The sequence below is a fragment of the Hippopotamus amphibius genome, chromosome 1, assembly GCF_030028045.1.
Source record: "Hippopotamus amphibius kiboko isolate mHipAmp2 chromosome 1, mHipAmp2.hap2, whole genome shotgun sequence".
Classification (NCBI taxonomy): Eukaryota; Metazoa; Chordata; class Mammalia; order Artiodactyla; family Hippopotamidae; genus Hippopotamus; species Hippopotamus amphibius.
This window is the reverse complement of record NC_080186.1, coordinates 219625772-219646257: the sequence shown is the minus strand read 5'-3', so window position 1 is coordinate 219646257 and position 20486 is coordinate 219625772. Positions and strand designations below refer to the sequence as shown.

Below are 20486 nucleotides of genomic sequence, written 5' to 3'. Positions count from 1 at the left end.
ATCATTAAGAATTGTCTGGAGCCCTTGACTGACTTTTGAATGTCCCATTAAGGAGTCACATAGGTGAAAAAAATCTGTTTATAGCTATCAGAGCCTAGAGCCTAACTTAGTTTCACATATGCACATGGAATTTTTTGCTGGATTTTAATTAAATGTTGAGTTTTCCAGGAATAAAACTACTGTATTATTGATATACCTTGCTTTGTTTGGAAGTCTACCAAAAACTGTTCACCATTTTGGGAAATCATGTCACTGCTGGCAACATTTATCACATTCATAGCGATTCACCATATAGGTGGAACCATCTGACTGCTCAGTAAATATTTGTTGGAATTTAATTGAAATTAGGAGAAAAAAAAAAGACTCTGAAGCATATGAGAGAAAAGCACTTCTTTCTTCCTATCAGAATATATTCTCTTTCCTCTCTTTTCCTATTGCACTTCAATCATATACTTCATTCATAGACAGCCATCTGTTTCTGTCACTGAATGAGAACTTAGGGCAAGAACAGTATTTTACTTACCTTCAAACCTCTAATGCTCACTGAGTACATGGTAGTTGCTCAGCTTAATATTTATTCAGTTGAATTAATGGACAACAATAATACTTGAGTAATGAACAACAGTAGTATTTATTCAGCAAATATTTATTGAATCATTCTGCTAGTGATTCAAAAGCGGCAAAAAGATACTGTCATTGCTCTCAAGGAACACATGATGTGTTGCTAAGACAGACCTGGAAATAACGACAGTTTGTGAAATGGAAATAGCCATAAACTATAGATCTTTGATGAAAAAAATACTTAAGTCTTGTGGGGAGGTCCTACAGTAGTGTTACAGAGGAGAAATAGTATCCAGTATCATAGTGCTAAGGAAGACTCTCAGTAAATACTTGGAAACTGAGTAGATGAGCATATCTCTGAAGAGTGAGATGGAGTTTGCCAAATGGTCAAATGTAAAGAGGGCATTCCAGACAGGAAATCCCTATTCAAAGGTTCAGAGGTATGAGAGGTGCGGTTGGTATTGCTGGAGCATAAAAGTTGGAGGTTGAGTTGTAAGAGATAAAGCTGTCCCTGGAGGTGATGGACCAGATCATGAAGAGCCTCGTCCATGAAAAAGAAGTTAGATGTCATCTTGCAGGCAGCAGAAAACCATTGATGTAACAAATAAAACTACTAAATTTCAAACCATACTGTATGCCAGGCAGGTACCTATAATCCTATTATGGAGTCAGTATATTCTTATTTTATAGTTGGGAAGCTGAGGCTCAGAGAGATTAATTAACTTGCCCAGGTTTTCACAGCTACTAAGTGAAAGAACCAGGATTTAAATTTAGGTTGGTTGAGTCCAGAGCTTCTGTCTGCTGTATTTTTACCTTTTCAACCAGTCTGGCTTCTTTACCTCTCATCAACTGTAGTAAATTCAAAAAAAAATTTTTTTTAGAGTGTACACTTTGGTAGTTCAAATTTTTAATGTAAATTCAAGTTCTTAGTTTAGAACTTGAGTAAGTTTTAGTTTTCCGAAAGGCCAGGATGTTATCTTACAGTAACTTACCTCTTGCAAGCTTTTTATTCTGGTGCCATCTTCTGTGTAGATAGTTCAAATAACTGTCTTGGCTTATTGAAATGCCTTTTGTGGGGGAGGAGGGACTTACTGTTGAATGTCATGGACCAATCAGCATGATTTGTGTACTCTAAAAGAGAAAAATTTGAAGTACTACTTCCCTTTTCTGAGTCTTCAGTGTGCAAAAAGAATTATATTTTGAGAAAATTTAATATTAATCTGGATATTCTATTTAATATAGATGTAGTTTACTTTTTAAATAATTTCTACCTCATAATTCCGGTGGGCTTGGTTAGTTTGAAGTACTTCAGACATTATGTAAATAACCCTGCGATATCTTTGGCTACCCTAGGGTAAGATTCTTCCTAATTTTAATGGCTATTAAAATAAATGTGGTACGTTCTGGAGGTAGAGGTGACAGTGGTTGCTCAGCAAAGAAAATGTACTTAATGCCACTGCACTGTACACTTTAAATGGTTAAATGCTAAATTTTATATTATGTATATTTTACCACAATTAAAAATGCAGTATGGAAGTTCAAAGTGGCCTGAGATCTCTTATCAAGCAATCAACAGTCAAATATTTTTGAGAGCCTTTTGTTCCAGATAACTTGAGTAAGGTGTGAGGGAATAGTTTATCTCATTTCTTCCTATTTCATCATCATAGGCTGATCAAATTAAATGTTCTTAATACTAAGCTATTCAAAAAGAAAAAAATCTATTTATTTGAATGCAGGGATAAAGAAGGAAGCATGGTAATGTTATTATGGGGCAGTCATCCTCAGGATTGGTATGATGAAGGTATCTTTCGGACTTCGCTGTTATTGGCCCCTAGCCTTAGTTTTTTGTTCAGGAAGGCAGATAAGGAGTTAAGTAGGTATCCAGTTGTCACCTCAACAGGTGGGGTATGCACAGCAAGAGCTCTAACTCATAACTAAGGTTCCTCACCCCCTCTTCATGCACTCCCTCCCCCGTCCAGAACAGGAGAAATTTAAAATGTTCGTGCATTAGATTAAAAAAAATTAAAAGAACGTGCTGGTGGATATATGGGAAACATATTGTTGGTGAGTGTGGATTGCATAACTGTTTGTGGAAAGTAACCTGGTAATAACTATTAGAAATTTTTAAATACACATGCTTTTGGCCTATTAATCCCACTGGGTTGCCATTACTGGGTAGGGGGACATTAGTACAAGAGTGTTTTTTGCTGTGTTGTTCAAAGTCACAAAAAAGTAGAAGCAACCTGGAAGGAAATGGTTGAACAAGTTATGTTCTATCCATTCTAAAGACCAGTGTGCATCTATTAAAAAGTGAAAAGTTAAATCTATATGTAGTGGCCTGGAATGATGGCCATGCAATATTATGTGTTTAAAAGCTTTTAGAGTTTCTGAAGTAAAAAAGTCAGGAGGGAAGGGGGAGAGGTCTCTATAATGATAGAAATTATAATAGGGATTATCACATGGGTTGATGACCAAGAATGGGTACAAGAGAAACCATGGTACTGGTAATGATCTTTATCTTGATGGGCATGTTGGTTACACAGGTGTATTCACTTTGTAGAAATCCATCTACTTGTATGCTTATGATTTGTGCAGGTTATTGTATATATTATATCAATTAAAGGTTTATTAAAATTATGGCACAGCACTACAATGGAATACTTTGTTTTTAAAAATACTTTTAATATTTAATAATATATGGAATTGGCCAAGAAGCAAGACAACCCCATTATTATAAAATATGTAAGCATACAGAATGAAGACTAGAATAAAAACACTACAATATTATTAATAGATATCATGTCCAGATATCATTGTTTTTGTTTTGGGGGAGTTTGTTTGGAGGTTAGGTCATTTAGGAAGTCGGTAGAATTTGGTGAGCAAAGCTAGATTGAGGATATTAAGCCGAAAATAAAGGTGAAGAAGGAGAGAGGAAAAGGTTTTTTAAAAATAGAAAAACGGAAAACAATGCTAACTAGAGAGGTACTGTAAGGTCAGGTAATTTTTTTTAACCCCTGCTAGGAAGGGACTCCTACTAGGAAGGGACTAAATTCAGCTGTCAAACCATCAAAGTAGTGGTAGATCCATATGGAAAAATCCTCTCCTTCAGCAAATTCAGTTTGATTTTTACAAATAATTCATGCTTGATACTTAAGTTTTGTTTCTGTTTAAGCATTTAGTTTTAAAGAAACTGTCATTGATATAATAGTTTACATTGATTCTTGCAGATGCAACTCATAGTAGTTTAAGAAACCGATAGTCTCCCAATCTTAGCTAATTAATTGTTGTAATTTCCTCTGATCTTTTTGTTCCACAGTTGCCAGATGGGGGCAAATAATACCACCTCCTGTCAGAGTGATAATAAAATGAGAAAATGTATGTGAAAACACGTTAATATAATTAAACACTATCCAGTTGTAAAATTACATTATTTTTCTTGTTTTTTCTTCAGCCCAGAGTTATTAGTTATTATTTCAAATGGAGTTTATTTCACTTAAAGAGTTCAAAAGTTGAAGGTTATGAAAGAATGCATTTTTTAAGTCAAATTTTGCAAATGTAAATGCAACATGTAGTGTTTATCGGTGTGGGTTGTGATTGCAATGCATCTTTAATATTTTAGACTAAATATTAGTATTTAGTGCTTTATATATCAAATTGAAATGTAAACATTGTTATTTTTCTAGTATTATTGAGCTGTCGGGAATTATCAGGCTTTTTTCCGTTATTCTTAATTATGAACCATGTTAACTTAAAATGACTAAAACCCAAAATCACATCTCTTCAGGTGTTTCGCAGGGGTTTTGATAAGGACTTGATTTTTGATTAACCCTTAAATCAGTAATAATCTGGATGGAAGTAGAGTTGGATTGGAGAAAACTGCGTGGCACTAGGACCCAGGGGGCTCCCGTGAGCGGTCTAGGGGCCAGATTGCAAATTCGCGGTGACTCAGTCTGGTCGGCTCCTTGCGCTCGGCGGCCGCGGCAAGCAGCAGCAGACGTTGGCGGCTGAGCTGCTCGGATCAGTTCCCCCGGGTTTCGCCGTCCGAGACTTCCTTCGGGGTGCCCCAGGCAGGTCCGAGGCGTCCGGGGAGCGCAGCGGTGGCTCTGGCGGGGAGGAGGGGGGTGCTCGGCGCGGGAAGCCCTCGGGCCTGTGCACGGGGAGTAACATTTGCTCCGTCTCTTCCTGTGTCTGGCTTTATTTGCAGCAAACCAAGATGGAGTATGAGTGGAAACCTGACGAGCAAGGGCTTCAGCAAATCCTGCAGCTGCTGAAGGAGTCCCAGTCCCCAGACACCACCATCCAGAGAACCGTGCAACAAGTATCCTTTCCGAGGCCTCGCCGCCGCCCGCGCAGCTCGCCCGGCGCGGGGCCCGCTCTCGGCGGCCGGGTGGCTCCCGCCGCCCCTCCCCCTCCTCCCGCTCCCCGGATCCCTCCGCCCTCCGTCCGCCCGCGAGGAGAGGCCCGCCCGCCGCCGCCGCCGCCGCCGCCCCTGCCCGGCGCCTCGCGCACGCGGCCCTCGTGCCTCGGGGCCGGGCGCCGCTACCGCGGCCGCCAGCTTCCGCCCCGCGGGAGGCGGGGGTTCCCGGCCGCCGCCCGCGATCGCGACATGTGCGCCGGCCGCCCGCCCGCCACGTCCCCGCCCGCCGCCGACCGGCCGAGGGGGCGGAGAGCGGAGCGGCGGCGCGGACCCCCGGCGTCCCGGCCCACACCATGCGCCCGGCGCCGAGGGGGCGGCGGGCCGAGCGGGAGGCTGGGCGGGTGCGCTCTGTGCGCGGCGGAGCTCGCCGGCCGGAGTTGGGTGGAGCTGGCGCGGGGTTTGAACTGCCTGAGTGTTGGGCGTGGGATTTCTTCCAGGCCATTGCCCTGAAGGGCTGGAAACCTGGAAGTGAGGGGTCTCAGCCTCACTCCCGGGCTGTTCATGCCAACACCTGTTGGGAGCTCCCTGCCTCCCAACTGAGATTTTCTTTTTGAACCTTTGACTCAAGACGGTGTCCTCAGTTACCCAAGGCTGTACCGAGTTTGCTGGTGTAGCGGTTCTGTTGCTGCGGTTTTAGAGGCAGAAAGGCTTAAGAGAAGAACCAAAACCTCTGCTATGTGTGCTTTCTGTAGTGCGCCAAACTGGTTAAATGGAGAGCTCTTACTGCATCCAATAAAGGCAACAAATTCTCCGGATCATAAATAATCCTTTTATCTCCGTTATTGTAAGACGAAGTTAACTGTTTAAAAAACTTAAGTCTGCTGTTTGCAAAAAAAGCCTCTTAATTTTTATTGTTAATAAACAGGGAAAATTGCTTAGTATGGAATTTGGCTAAGTAAGCTCTTTTGGTGTAGTTTGGACTTACTTGAATTTAAAACACTATAAACGTTAAGTTAAATACAATTACTTGAGAAGCTCTGGTAAATAAGTTTCTCAGAGAAGTACTTCATTGCTGTAACTTAAAACTTTCAGTAGGTAAGTATCTAGCCTTTTGGTTAATTAATACTGCTTATTTTAAAATGGAGGTGTTAATGATTTAGGTCTACCTGGTTTGGTTTTTTGAAGCCATTTTGCTTGAATACTGCTAGTACTGAAGGAGAGAATAGTCGTTTGGGGATGTATTGGAGCTTGTATTTGAAACATTGCTGTGGCTCAGTCTTAATTTGTGTTGTCATAGCTGTAGAAATGATAGAAGTTGATATTTGATGAGTTGTAGGTGTTATATGATAGTTAATTTCTTAAGTTAGCCAAGCCCCAAACCACATTGTAATTTCTTCTACGGCACTGTATCTCATAATTTCATATTTTAGTACATATGTATTAAGTACCTTTTATATGCTTAGTATGGTGCGTGGGCTAAAAATTTGCAGTATATTTTGTGTGCCTGGAGCATAGCATGCTCTCTGTATAAGGAACAAATTAAATTTCAGTAGATTAAGGTTAATAGTATTTTAAAAATACGCCCCGCTTTATATTTTCAAAGTGCCTAATGATGACTTTGTTCTTTTGTGTCTCCTTTGGAAAAAATGTAATTATTGTTTTTGTATAGGTTTGAGCACTTTTAGAAAGACCGTTATAATATTATGTATAGATGGTGCAAGTTCTAAGAAACTGAATCTTATCTGGAAATATGAAAAATTATTGGCATATCAGCATGCTGTTAATCTTGGCTGTTCACTGAAGAAAGAAATCATTAGAGTTTCTTTGGTCAAAGAAAATACACCTTGGAATTTTCCTAGAGAAGTGCATTTTGATAGTTAATTTATGTTCTGAACACTGAGGGTATCCTAGTGTATAATAAATAGCTGGTGTGGTATGCCTTGAGTTTGTATTGTGGATTTAATTTAAAGATTTAGGTCTATTGAGAAAATTGTGACTAATAAAACACAATTGGAGGTGTTATTAAAAAGTATATTAGGGATTAAGAGGGCATGAAGAAAGACATAGTAGAGCATTATGTCATTATTGCCTGCCAACAGAATGAAATACCTGCACATTTATGTCACTGGAAATGTTAGATTTTGTTGGGGGGTGGTGGGACAGAAATGTAGACCTATTGCAGTGCAGCAATTTCATAATACTAACTCTATAAAATAAAATTTGATATGTAGACTTGCACATAAATAGCATTTTATCTTAATTTTTTGAATTCTAAAGAGCAAATGAGTCTAATAAAAGCACTTAATTTCCCTAAGTGATCTTTAAAAAGACATGTTTTTGTTTCTTTGGAATGCTTTTCATTTTTGTCATTATTTTATATTAAATACTTTTCTGATTGGGTTTTTTTTTTTTAAGTTCAAATGAATCAAAGAAATTGTTTTGAATTTTTTTTTCATATCATGTGTGTCTGTGCTGAAAGTGGAGCTTAGCTTATGTTGTATTGAATATAACTGATGTAAAATATTGTTTACTATTTCAGCAATAAAGCATGCAAGAGGTTTAATACAACCATTGGTGTATTCTTGGAATAGCATATTGATGATTTTAATAAGAATTTTATCCTCACCGAAAAAATGCAAGGTTAAAAATCACGAGATTCTTGATTTTAGATTAAAAATGCCTAATTCCTTCCTTAGATTACACTGAGAAGTTTCCTTAACTACTGTTTGTTCTAGAAACTGGAACAACTCAATCAATATCCAGACTTTAACAACTACCTGATTTTTGTTCTTACAAAATTAAAATCTGAAGGTAAGTAGGGTTTGTGTTGATAACTACTTAAAAGTTCCTTACACTTTAAATTTTAAATGTCTTTGAGATGTGTTAAAATATGCAAAGAATTACTGATTTCAAAGGATTTCATTTTGCAGTAACCATTTGCTTTAAAGATGTGGAATGAAAGAGTTACTACCAAGTATTTAGATGCTTAATGAGAACTCAGTTGTTAATTGGATGTTTTTGTAATAAATTCGCTCATCCTTTGCAAATGAAAAGAATGTTCCAAAGTCTGCTTTGGTGTTTAGCTTCAGTCATTGTACATGAATGTCATAGAGATTTATTTCTTTTAATACACAGATTGAATGCAGGATTTGCTAAATAACTGATTATATGTGATCATATTTGTACGATTGGAAGTTCATATAACCAAAATGAAAAGTCATGTAATCCCATCACTCAGAGATAATTGTTAGTCTCTTAATTGTATACTCCTTTATATGGCTAGTACTATTTTAAATTTTAACGAAAAATAGGATCATTCTATTCCCAGACTCTTGTAACTTTTTTAACCCTTCTAACAAACAGTATACATGAAACTTTTTCATAAACTATTCTATAACAATTTTAAATTACTTCTATAACAAAGCCTGAAAACTAGTCTGATTTTTAAATGACATTGGTCATTTGATTGTTTATAATACAAGTAATGTGTCCCTCTAGATTTTATTCATTTCACAGATATTTATTGAACATCACTTCTTTGCCAGGCACTTTGCTGGCTCAGGGGCAATAAAGAATAAAAGTGAACAAAATAAATGAGAATCTCTGCCCTCATGGCGCTTGCATTGTAGTGAGAGGTGTTCTTCATAGCGTTATTTGAGTAGTCCCTTCCTGGAACAATGTCAGACACTCAGAACCAGCACTGAAGTGTTTTCCACTACACTTGGAGTTGGGAAATATGTCTTAGACGCTGACACTCATTTCATCTCTCTTGCTTTTTTCAGCTACAAAATGCCTGTGTTAGACTACCAGACCACCTGTAAGGTTTCAACTCCAAGCACTAGTGAGCGGGTTAATGGCCTTAAAATCTCACTAATCTTGTGTTTATTCAGATTTTAATAATCCATGCACAGTGTAGTGATTTATTTTGAATTATTTTCAAATTTTCTAGTTAATTTTAGGGATTTTAATTTGTGATTAAGGCATGTAAGAGAAACTTTTTTTCTAAATTTAAATTTTAAGAAACTAGAAAGTCTTTCAGCATATCTTTACATTCAGCAATTAATATTCCTAATTTGATAAATATACGTTAATGTGTTATTTCTTAATATAGAAATTTTATTTTTCCCACATAGTAGTTGTAAACAGATAATGCTGTAAGAACTTAAAGATTTATAGTAAATGAATTTTTCTGAATTACATTGTTTTACTTGAAAAATTTAACTTTGTTTTCACCAAGCCGTCTATTCTCTGTCATGTCCTCATTCTAAATTCCAAATATTAAGATTATTATAACATTATACTCTCTTAAAACTTTCTTGGGCTATGAGGATACATCAGAAGTATTTTTAAAAGCAGACAGACATATAATTCAAATAGCAGCAAGAGAGGTTGGGTATGTAACTGCCTCCCAAAAGACCTATTAATTAGCAAACCATAAAGTGTTGGAAAGGAGTTTATCTAACACTTGATATTTCTTCCTGTGTTTATTCATTTATTTGGGATACAAGTCTGCTATATCTAGTTTTCTATTTTAAAAAATTAGCATTGTGGCCATCCATATTAGAGAAGAAACATAAGTAAATTCTTAAAATGAAAATGCTTATTTATTTAGGAAGCTTTTTGCCATTCCTCATTTGAATTTGTTCACACTGAATCATGGAGTAAAATTTTAGATGTGGAGAAAACCTCAGAGATCAGCTCATCTACTTCCCTCACTTTACAGATGTGAATTGAGACCTAGTAATGTAGTCCTTTTTTAAAAAAGAGGACATGGTTAATTTTTGGCTCTTTTAAATGAATTTTGGGCAGGGATATTTTTAATTAAATATTTTGATGTAAAATATTTTATATTTTTAAATTTTAAGTCATTTCACCTCGTGAATTTTTTAAAACTCTTCATCTTGTAATCTTAATTGTAAAAATGATAGTGTATTTTTGTAAACAAATACACTTGCCATTTAAAATAAAGTTACATGACTGAATTATTAATGGATAATTTAAGACAAAAAAGCTTATTGCTCGCAGAAGTTAAATATCTGGCTATTCTTTTATGTTATGAAAGTTTTAAACTTTGAAGAGAATGTAAAAGTATTTTTGTTTCATTTTAAGTTACTGATTGAATGGTGGTAATTGAAACCAGGAAGACATTTTTAGAGGGTGACATAAAAAGCTCATAGGCTATATTGCTCTGATGGCTTGAATGGGGTTTATATGCAAAGAAACACTTATCTTTTTGCCTTCTCCTGTGCTGTACCCTTGAAGATTTCCATGCCAATCAGACTTTGGGAACATACTACTAACTAGAACAAGCTTGGATTGTTTTATTTTTTATAAAGTATGTAAAACAGTAGTGTTGAAATAGCATGTTGTGTTCCATACACCAGCTCTTCATGTCTTCCAGCCCTTTGAGGAGGGTGATACTGTACCATGCATGAGTGTAGGCTCTGGAGCCAGACTCCTAAGGTTGATATTTTGGCTTCCCCATTTTGTAGCCTTGTGTGACTTTGGCAAAGGCCTCAGTTTTCCTTGTTTGTGCAGTGGAGATAATAGTTCCTGTCTCATGAGGTGGTGAGGATTAAATGCAAACTACTTGGAAAGCACTTAGCAGTGTTTAGTACCTATTAAGCATTCAGAAAATGTTAACTATTGCTAATATTGTTGGTGATGATGCCAATTGCTAAAGCATTGGTTAGATTCTACGGATATTAAATTGGTTCTTGAAAATTTGTTAATACCATCTACAGATTAAACTTCTTTTACATAGATTCTATTTTTAAAAAACTCCTGGAAATTTAAATATTGTTCCCCCCTCCCTTTTTTTTTTTAGCTCGGAGGCAAGTGAAAAACATGATATAAATGAACGGCAATTATTTGTATGTAAAGGTGATCCCATATGTTCTTTGTCCACTTAATTTCTTAATGGGATATCCTTAGTGACTGATACTTTCAGATCTATAATTTGGTGTTTATTTCAGGTTCCAGTAAAGCTTGAGTACATTGACCATATATAACTAAGTTAACTCAAATTAAATCAGTGGTTCTCAACCAGGTGCAGTTTTGTTCCCCTCCCACCCCCTCCCTGCCGCCCAAGGAGACATTTGACATTATCTGGAAACATTTTTGGTTGTCACAACTTGGAGAGGTAATACTGGCACCTATGACCAGTGATATTGCTAAACATCTTACAGGGCACAGGATAGCACGCCTCAACAGAGAGTTACCTGGCCCAGAATGTCACTAGTGCCAAGGTTGAGAAACCCTGAGCTATAAATCATGGAGCTAATCCTTTGATAATTATTTACAGTGGTTTTTTTTCCTGGTTATAGCAAGTTAATGTTACAATCAGTTTTTAAATACATTTTTAAAGTTACCATTCTTGGTATATTTTGAAATGAAAACTACTTTAAAACTCAATACTATTATTTTATTACAGATGAACCCACAAGATCGTTGAGTGGTCTCATTTTGAAGAATAATGTGAAAGCACACTTTCAGAACTTCCCAAATGGTGTAACAGACTTTATTAAGAGTGAATGTTTAAACAATATTGGTGACTCCTCTCCTCTAATTAGAGCTACTGTAGGTAAGCAGTCTGTTACAATTTTGCTTATCCTGTTTGTAACTGGGTTGGTTTCTGATGTGACAGACCATTTCCGTAGGAATTTCTGTCATCCATTTCATGTTGAATTGTGATGGGGAAATTTTTTCATTACTTGCTTTTGAAATGATGTTACGGTAAAAGCTCTCTTAATCCAATGAGACCAGGTTCACTAGTAGTTGCTTAATCAAAGTTGGTTAAAGTGGGGCATTAGCAAGTGATATTAATCTAGGACTACTGTTTTTTCTTTGGGTTCCTTAATTATTTGTCTTCCTTGTGTCATCCATGGGGTGTAATTTCCAGTTTCACTTTCTTTTTCACGTCAAGAAAAATTTCTTTGTAAAACAACTGATGTGTAGGACCTTAGATTTTTACTATATCCCACTTGTTTTTATATTTGCCTTGTCTACAGCAATTTTTGAGTCTTCTCAGTGTGCAACTGGTTTTCAGTGAAAGAACAACTTTCTATCATTTTATGAAATACTGTATTAAAATGCTTAGTGTTAGTAACTTGAATAAGTAACAACTGACTGTCGGTAAGCACACACATCATCTGTGTAGAAGCAGAAATAGACACATACTGTAGAATAGCCTGCCAATGGGTAGATTCCATATGCCATGGGGTTTCAGCAGCTACATTTCACAAGGACTTGGAAAGCTTCTGGTAATCTGGCAGGTTGGTAGAATGGAATTCACTTAAGAACCTCCACAATGAGTCAGTCATTTTCATTAAAAGTTCTTTGTTTTTGTATATTTTGTTTCATAGTGGGTTTGAAAAGTACCCAGTTTATCTCTTACTTAAAAAGCAGAGGCTCTGTAACTTCCCTCTAAATATCAGATATTGCCATTATTAACACTGGCTTTAAACAGAATAGGTAGAGGGCATTTATAATGTGAGAAAAGGGTCACCCTAGGTTATTCTGATGGACTCTCCTGTACTCCTAATTTTCTACCAAACTCTGGACACTGATAAAAAGGATGGTGACTGTATACCAGTCTTTTAAAAATTTTTTAATCTTCACAGTATATATTGGAAATCTTGCCAAGGAAGTATGCTTGGAAGGAACACATTTCAGGTAATCCATTAGATAGGTGTAAAATTGTTTCTCCTGTTAAAGAATGTATGGTTGGTTTGTAATTTTATTATTTCAATGAACATCCTTTTATGTATTTCATGCACAGGTGAGAAAGTTTCTATAGAATACATTCATAGAAGTGATATTGCTGGGTCCAAAGTGTGTTCTTTAAACAATTAAAATTTTAATAGGTATTGCCAAGCACATCAGTTTTCACTCCCATCTTTGTTGAGTCCACTGAGAATTCTGATTTTTCACTTTTTCCACCTATGCTGGGTGTACTAGAATATTTTTTGAGAGTGGATGAGATTGTATGAGGCCAGATTAATTTGAATTTGTCAGTCTGTCAACAGTCTTTAATACTCTCTCAGCAGAAGTCATGAGTGCCAGCAGAGTGTTAGTACCAGTTTTTAGCTTGTGTTTAATTTTTATTATTGCTTGTTTTAAGACATGTTTGGTTTCCTTTAGGCAGATCCAGAACTTTCTCTTTCGCTCAATTCTTGTGTGTCTTAACTTTAGGGAAAAAAATACATGGCAAGGAGGAACAAATCTACTATTAGTCTTGCTGCTTTTTGATCTTACCAGAAGGCCACTTAATTGTACGGGTTATATCTTTAAAATGCTATTAATACATTGACCCTTACCATATAATTTAATTTTTTTAGTGGAGAGTAAATCTTGGCCAACAAGTTTACATTTTTTAGCTCTTTACAATTGGGAGCAACCTTCTTAAAACTAACAGTGGAATACTCAAAGAGAATTTATACAAACAGTGGAATTTGCTATTCAGTAATAATTACTGAGTACTATATGCCTGACATTTTGTGTGCATATCTCACTGAATTCTCAAAATAACTAGGAAGAGAGAATTGTAAAAAAAAAAATTTTTTTTACAAATTAGTATTTTGAAATACATATAATTTGCCTACTGTCAGTTTATGTGTAATCACCAAGCATATTACATTATGTTACTAATATTAAATTTACTAAGGCAGAGAAAAATATTGACACAGAATTTTTGTTACATATTTCTATGTTTGCATAATCCTTAAGTATCGCAACTAAGCTACACGACACAGTTGAAATAATCCAGTCAGTCAGAGTGACACGATCAGTCAGCCTCTGCCACCTAGCCTCCATGATCTGGGATCATCTTGCCAGTGATTCATCCTTGAACCAGTAAATGGGAACTGTTGTAGGAGTGTGTGGCCGGTCCACAGGATAGGAATTGGTGCCAACAGAGTGGGCATGTAGGAATGCTCGGGACTGATGGCTCATCTGCTTTCTCTCTAACCCTACCGTGGGTTATGGCTTTGATGCTAGGTTAAGTCAGAGAGCTGTTCTTAGCTCTTTGATGTGTTTTTATTTGAATCTAAAAGACTGATACTCATCACCCAGTGATAAGTGCTGCTAATAACATTTTTGGTGTATTTTCTTTCTACTCTTGTATATATTTTTTATAAAATAGGGGTAATTTTAGTAAGTAGAATTATTCTTGATATTGTTGGAGAAGAGCAAGTTCTAGTCTTCTGTACAGATACTTGTTAAAAATAAAAAGAGGGTGAGATGTTGGAAAACAAGATTAGAAACAGATCTGATCTATGTTGGGGTTTTCCACAGATGTACTGTGTTGATCCAGGGATCCTTGATGAATGTTAATGTTGACATGGTTTGCAAGTCTTAACGGCGATGTGGAACATTTAAACATTGTGTGCAAACACATGTGAGCACTCTCATTGGCTTGTGGTTGTTTACAAGGCAGTGTCTAACATAATGCAGTCAGATTTCTTAGAGAGATGTGTTTTCTTTCAAGGTATTTTGATTACAACTATAGCCTCCAAGGGAGAATTGCAGAATTGGCCTGACCTCTTACCAAAACTCTGTAGCCTGTTGGATTCTGAAGATTACAACACTTGTGAGGTAAGGATTTTTGCTTCATATACATAACTTTTCTTTCCTGTTTTTCTTGTTATATTGTTTATTTTCTTGTCATGTCTCTAGTAATCTTGAGAAAAAAATATTCCTCTGAGACATATAACTTCAAAACTTAGAAGCCTAAAGTTACCTTTTTGTTTCACGTTAGAGTGATCATTTATCTTACTGTTTTCTATAAAGACTGAGTTATAAAACCTCTAACTAAATTGCCTACAAGGGAATATTTTCTATTTTTGTATTTTAAAACTATTTTTAGGTGGTATGTATGTAATCAGCCAGGGCTATTGTCAAGCATAATCAGGTGATGTAGTATTTTTCAAAGAAGTACTTAATTAAATTTACCAAATTTCCAGACCATGGGTACATTTTCAGTGTCTATAAGTTGTTTTTGTGCCTCTTGTTGTATGATATGTCTGAGGTATATCTAGTGTAGTTTTAATTATATGTTAATTATAATCTCTTGTTTGCCCCTGATCAAATCAGTAGCAACCTTTCCATTTGGGGAGATGAGAGGGAGTCTGTGGATTTGTTTTCCTGTAATTTCTTGAGTACATTACCCATCTCTTCCATTAGCAGGCTTCCAGTTTGGATAGAAGTCTGTTTCAAATGGAAATTATTTTAGGTGTTTTGCCTCTCTTTTAGGTGACTTATCTCCCTCTCAAAGAAGAATAAGGCTTGGAGGTAGGGCAGGTACAAAAATAACCTAATAAAAAGGAATCAGGTGGTCTTTTTGACTTAACTAACATTTTGTTGCCAAATCCGACTTGGGGAAGAAAGGACCAGGGAGAGGGAAAGCTAGCAAAAAGGAGCCTTAAAAAGCCACTATTCTCCCTCTGTAAAAGAAAAAAAAAATCTTACATTCTCATATACGTGTTTTCTAGTAATACCTTGGAAATACAATGAGATTACAGAAAAACTAAGATAAAAATAATATTTAGCCGTGAGTTAATAGTTGATTAAAATTAGTGTTTTGATATAATGATAACAGCGTAAAAGGAGACCAAAATTTTAAGCAAGCACTTTCCAAGAATGAGAAGTTTAAACTGATAATCATGAAATTGTGGAGCTACTAAGTCATACAGTATTCGTAACTGTACCATACTGCAGAGAATAAGCACCGAGGTACTGCTGGTAGAATTATATGCGGAGTAAAGTAGGTGATTGAGGTAACTAGTAGGTTAGATACTATATACAGGAGCTCTCTAGGTAAGCCACTTTGTTGTAAAATCCTTGTAGGGAAATTGCCAATTTGAATTGTCTGCCCTTTTAACAATTTTTGTCAATGAATGGTTTACATATAAATAATTTTCTAATAATTAAGACCTCTTTGTGCTTCAGAAAGAGAAGTGGTACAGTGGTTAAATGCACTTACGCGTAAACGTAAAGTTTTACATTGTTATAACAAACTGGTATTTAATAAAGAAAAATTAATGTTGACAAAGTGTTGGCACAGATACTTCAGAAGTTGTTTTTTAGTTAGATGACATTATTTATAATCCCTTCCAATCAAAATTCTAAGTCATTTAATGCTAAAATTAAAATGTACCAAAGACATCCCTTATGGCACAGTGGTTGAGGATCTGCCTGCCAATGCAGGGGACATAGGTTCGATCCCTGGTCCGGAAGGATTCCACATGCCATGGAGCAGCTAAGCCCGTGCCACAGCTGTTGAGCCTATGCTCTAGAGGTGCAACTACTGAGCCCATGTACCACAACTACTAAAGTCCATGCACGTAGAGCCTGTGCTCCTCAACAAGAGAGCCACCGCAGTGAGAAGCCCGTGTACCACAACAAAGAGTAGCCCCTGCTCACAGCAACGAGAGAAAGCCCTCACAGCAACAACGAAGACCCATCACAGACAATAAATAAATAAATATAAATAAATAAAACGTACCATTATATTTAAACTGAGGTTTTAAATAACTCAGTGGTATAATTTCTCTTAAAGTTGATAATTAAATGTATGGCTTTTATGACAGATTTTATGTGGGCTGAGAACATTTTACAAATTAGTATCCCTCATTTTGCTTTTAAAATGGCTTCATTTTTAATTCTAATAATTGAAATGTATTTTACAGGGAGCATTTGGTGCCCTTCAGAAGATTTGTGAAGATTCTGCTGAGATTTTAGATAGTGATGTTTTAGATCGTCCTCTCAACATCATGATTCCCAAATTTTTACAGTTCTTCAAGCACAGTAGTCCAAAAATAAGGTATCTGTATAGCCAATATTAATTTATAAATTCATGAACCTGACCACTCCCTTATTTTGCATTACCTAGTATCTTTGTGATTAGCAGGAGATAATTGGTTGTTCTATAGAGGTGGACTTGATCATTGAAATTTACTCCTTTAATAACAACTTGTGAAATGTCAACTGATGAAATTTTCATTGAATACGGCACTTCTCTACCGTCTACATGGTTAATTACATTTATAATGGTTAACAGTCATGCTTTTAAAGTTCTTTGTGTAAGGCTGGAATTCATTGTGTTTAGGGGCTGTTGGGGTTGTCTTATGTTTTTTGTTTTTTAATGCACCCTGCCAAGTACAAGTACCTTCATTTGCAGCTGTGTAATAAAAATTCCTCCAGCATAACATCTAAATTATTAAGTAATTTTAGTTTAAGGGTTTTATATCTAATTATATATTTTAAGCATGAAGGTGGGAGGATTTTTGAGTACATCTGAAATCACATAGTAGGCCTAGTTGGCTGGTCCTGAAGTTAACTTGGTCTGCTTTGTGTTCCTCTATATTCTTAGTTCCTTGAACAGTGCCTAGCATATAGTTATTGAAGTATCATATTTAGACTATTCAGTTAGCCTTTAAGTTTACTACCATCAGTTGTCCTATCAAACTGTAATTATCATGATACCTTTATTACACTATTGAAGTGTATATGATTCTTTGTAATTTCACCCAAATTTCCCCCAGCAGCTATACTCTTCCCCCTCCCCCCAATTATGTATTTTTTTAATAAATGTGTAAATCTTTGTTGTTTCTGTGGAAAAGTCATTGCTCCTTCTTCTAGTTGTCAGTTGCTTTGATTTTTGCTTCTAGTTGTCAGTGCTTCATGCTTTTATGTAAAATAAACATCTTATTGCTATTTAAAATAAAAATTATGTAGTGATTAGAGGCAGTGGTTTTAGGATATCCAGCTGCATGAACTTTAGTGCATAGTCTGTATGTTAATTCAGATGCTCACTGGGGCTTACTTCAAGATTCCAGCCTATATTCCAAAGGATTATGGTATCAACAGTGTGACCAGGGGCTAATTGGGACTCTAGTCACCTTTTTCTTGCTTAGATTCTCTGTTTAGTTCTTTTACCTCAATTTAATTTTACGTACTTCTTAAGTGTTAAAGTGTAAACTTAATAGTTGCTTATTTGCGGTAGTGTCATACAAATGTAAAATGAAAATTCTGGTATAGTTAACTAGATAGGGGAGTTCATGTTCCTTAGGATCTCCCCCTTTTATTTTTGTGACCAATTCTCAGCAATTAAAAGAAAAACAGAAAAATCCAAAAAGCATATTCCTCATAATTGGTACACCACCATTTCTGGATGTAAAATTTTTTTTTTATAATTTTAATACATTTTTGTAGATGGTCATTTGTTTAAAACTTAATTGGGTAGAGTTCAGTGACAACAGAAATGTTTTCATTACTAATTTGAGATTCTCTTGTACATACCATTTTCATTTTAACGTATATTTGAGTAAATGACTATCTGCTTTGTGTTTTAGTTGTGCACTAAACATAAATTCCTTTTTAATCTGCACTATTAATACCTTTTAATGCAGTTTATCTGGTATTTACTAGGTAGTCATGATGGTGTTTTCTTCCACTCGATAATGGTTGAACTTTGAGAATATGGAATGAGGCAAAGGAGTACAGTTTTCTCTCTCACATGAGTAAACAGTTTAAAAATTAGAGCCATTTTATTTTTTTAATCACAGACTAGAGGTACACAGAATTGGGTTATGATTCTTAGCCCATGACATATTCTCATGGTGGCCTGTTTCCCTTAAGTCTTCAGTTATTTATTGGTTATTTATTTTTAACAACCACTCAAATCCACTGCCTAAAACAAGCCTTGACAACAACCTACATCTAATCCTAAGTTTATCCTTCCCTTGCATTTTTTAAGAAATAACTTCTTTGTATATGTATGTAAAATATGTGTATATATCTCTTTTTAGCTTTATATAAAGTATTATACTGAATTTAGACTTTGACTTTTTAAATTTAATATTCTGTGCTAAGCTTCATCCATACTATTGTGTCATTATAACTCATTTCTTTTGACTACTATATGCTGTTCATTTGTGTGACAGTTACACAATTTATTCATGTAGTCCCTCCCTCCTCCCCATAGTAAATACCATTTCATGATACATACTATGGAAAAATAATGAGAATAAGGGGTTAAGTAGTGATTCATAGGTATTTTATGTAGTGGGTTCTTTGTTAAAGGTAACGATTTTGCAGAAACCCTAAACAAAGTAAAGTAGCAAGTCTTTTTGAATGATCAAATCAAAGAACATTTAAGAGGGAACAACAGTACAAAGGCCCTGGAGTTAGGAACAAGCCTTTTACAGTGACAGAAGAAAAAGACTTTGTAGCATAGTACAAAATGAAGTTGGAGAGATGGGGAGTAGCCACATCATAGAGGAATGTCTACACCAGTAATCAGCACACTGTGACCCATGTGGCAAAATTCAACCATGTCTTATGAGTTGCAGACTATTCCATATTTTAAAAGGTTGAAGCGGGGTGGGTAATAAAGCTGCCACAGAGGTCTTATGTGGCCCACAAAACTTAAAATATTTACCTTTTGACTTTTTGCAGAAAAAGTAGTTTCTTATTGGAGCAATCTGAACAAAGATATTATATGGTCTTATTCATGTGTATCAAACAGGTAGTGGGGTTTTGCATAATAGAAGTTGGGAAACCAGTTAGAGCCTGTTGGAGTAATCCTGTTGGGAGATTATGGTTTGGACTAGAGAAGAAGTGGAGATAGTGAGTGATTGGATTATGGGTATAGTTTTTAACATAGTGCCATTAAGAATTGCTATGGAATTAAATTAGGTGTGTCAGAACACATAGGCTGTAGAACAGTCCCCATTTTAAGCTTCAAAAGGAACGTATATCCATTGTTTTTAAATCCAAAATAATAACTTCCCATTATGTCCCCACCCAGCCTTCCACTCTTGAGAGTGAACATGTCCTTCCAGACACTTTTCCACTTTCTTAGAAGCATTAACGTATTGCTCCATCTGCATTTTTCACTTAACACAGAAGGAATGTGAAGAATTTGTTTAATACATAGAGAATTTGGACTCATCCTTTTTGGGGTGCATGTGTGTGCATGTGCACATATGGCTGTACATACACCGTAATATTTTTATGGAGGGACGTTTAAATTCTTGCCAGGCTTCTGTAAATGGAAAAAAGCTTCAATGGGAGTATTTTAAATTTTGTCTCTAGGTCTCATGCCGTTGCATGTGTCAATCAGTTTATCATCAGTAGAACTCAAGCTCTGATGTTGCACATTGATTCCTTTATTGAGGTAAGATTTGTCCTCCCCCCACCTTATTTTTGAGAAGGTTAGGAAATGTTAATTGCATGTAGTTTTATTTTATAAATATAATAATTTGTAATTATGAGCTGTCAATATTTAGTTATTTCTGATAGTATTAAAATTGGATACAGTATAAACTGTGATTCTCATTAACTGGAAAGAAAACTACTTTTCCTCTCTTACTGAGTTTTCTACTTGTACAAACATTGCTTATGTTATGTGTGTGTTTAATATTTTGATTATAAAAATTTCTACTTCAATATACTATTCAAATTACATATGGAAATTAAATCTCCCTGCTCATTTGTGATGATAGAAACATGAAGAGGGTGAATAAACTTAATTCAATAAAGAATCCTAAGGTATAGACTAAATGGA

At 35.8% G+C, this 20486-nt stretch overlaps 1 protein-coding gene across 3 annotated transcripts in view; it reads left to right on the top strand.

Annotated features, from left to right (window-relative positions):
- Positions 1-20486, top strand: part of TNPO1 (transportin 1) — an 89837-nt gene that overhangs the window by 31876 nt on the left and 37475 nt on the right. Inside the window, exons 1-7 of one of the 3 annotated variants that reach the window (XM_057741307.1) lie at positions 4414-4628; positions 4766-4879; positions 7654-7729; positions 11352-11501; positions 14406-14512; positions 16606-16739; positions 20015-20096. In XM_057741307.1, coding sequence (XP_057597290.1) covers positions 4775-4879; positions 7654-7729; positions 11352-11501; positions 14406-14512; positions 16606-16739; positions 20015-20096 — 654 coding nt within the window. In that variant the 5' untranslated portion in view covers positions 4414-4628; positions 4766-4774. Of the gene's footprint in view, positions 1-4413; positions 4633-4765; positions 4880-7653; positions 7730-11351; positions 11502-14405; positions 14513-16605; positions 16740-20014; positions 20097-20486 lie in introns of those variants that run through there. The other 2 variants (XM_057741299.1, XM_057741288.1) reach the window with 2 other exon arrangements.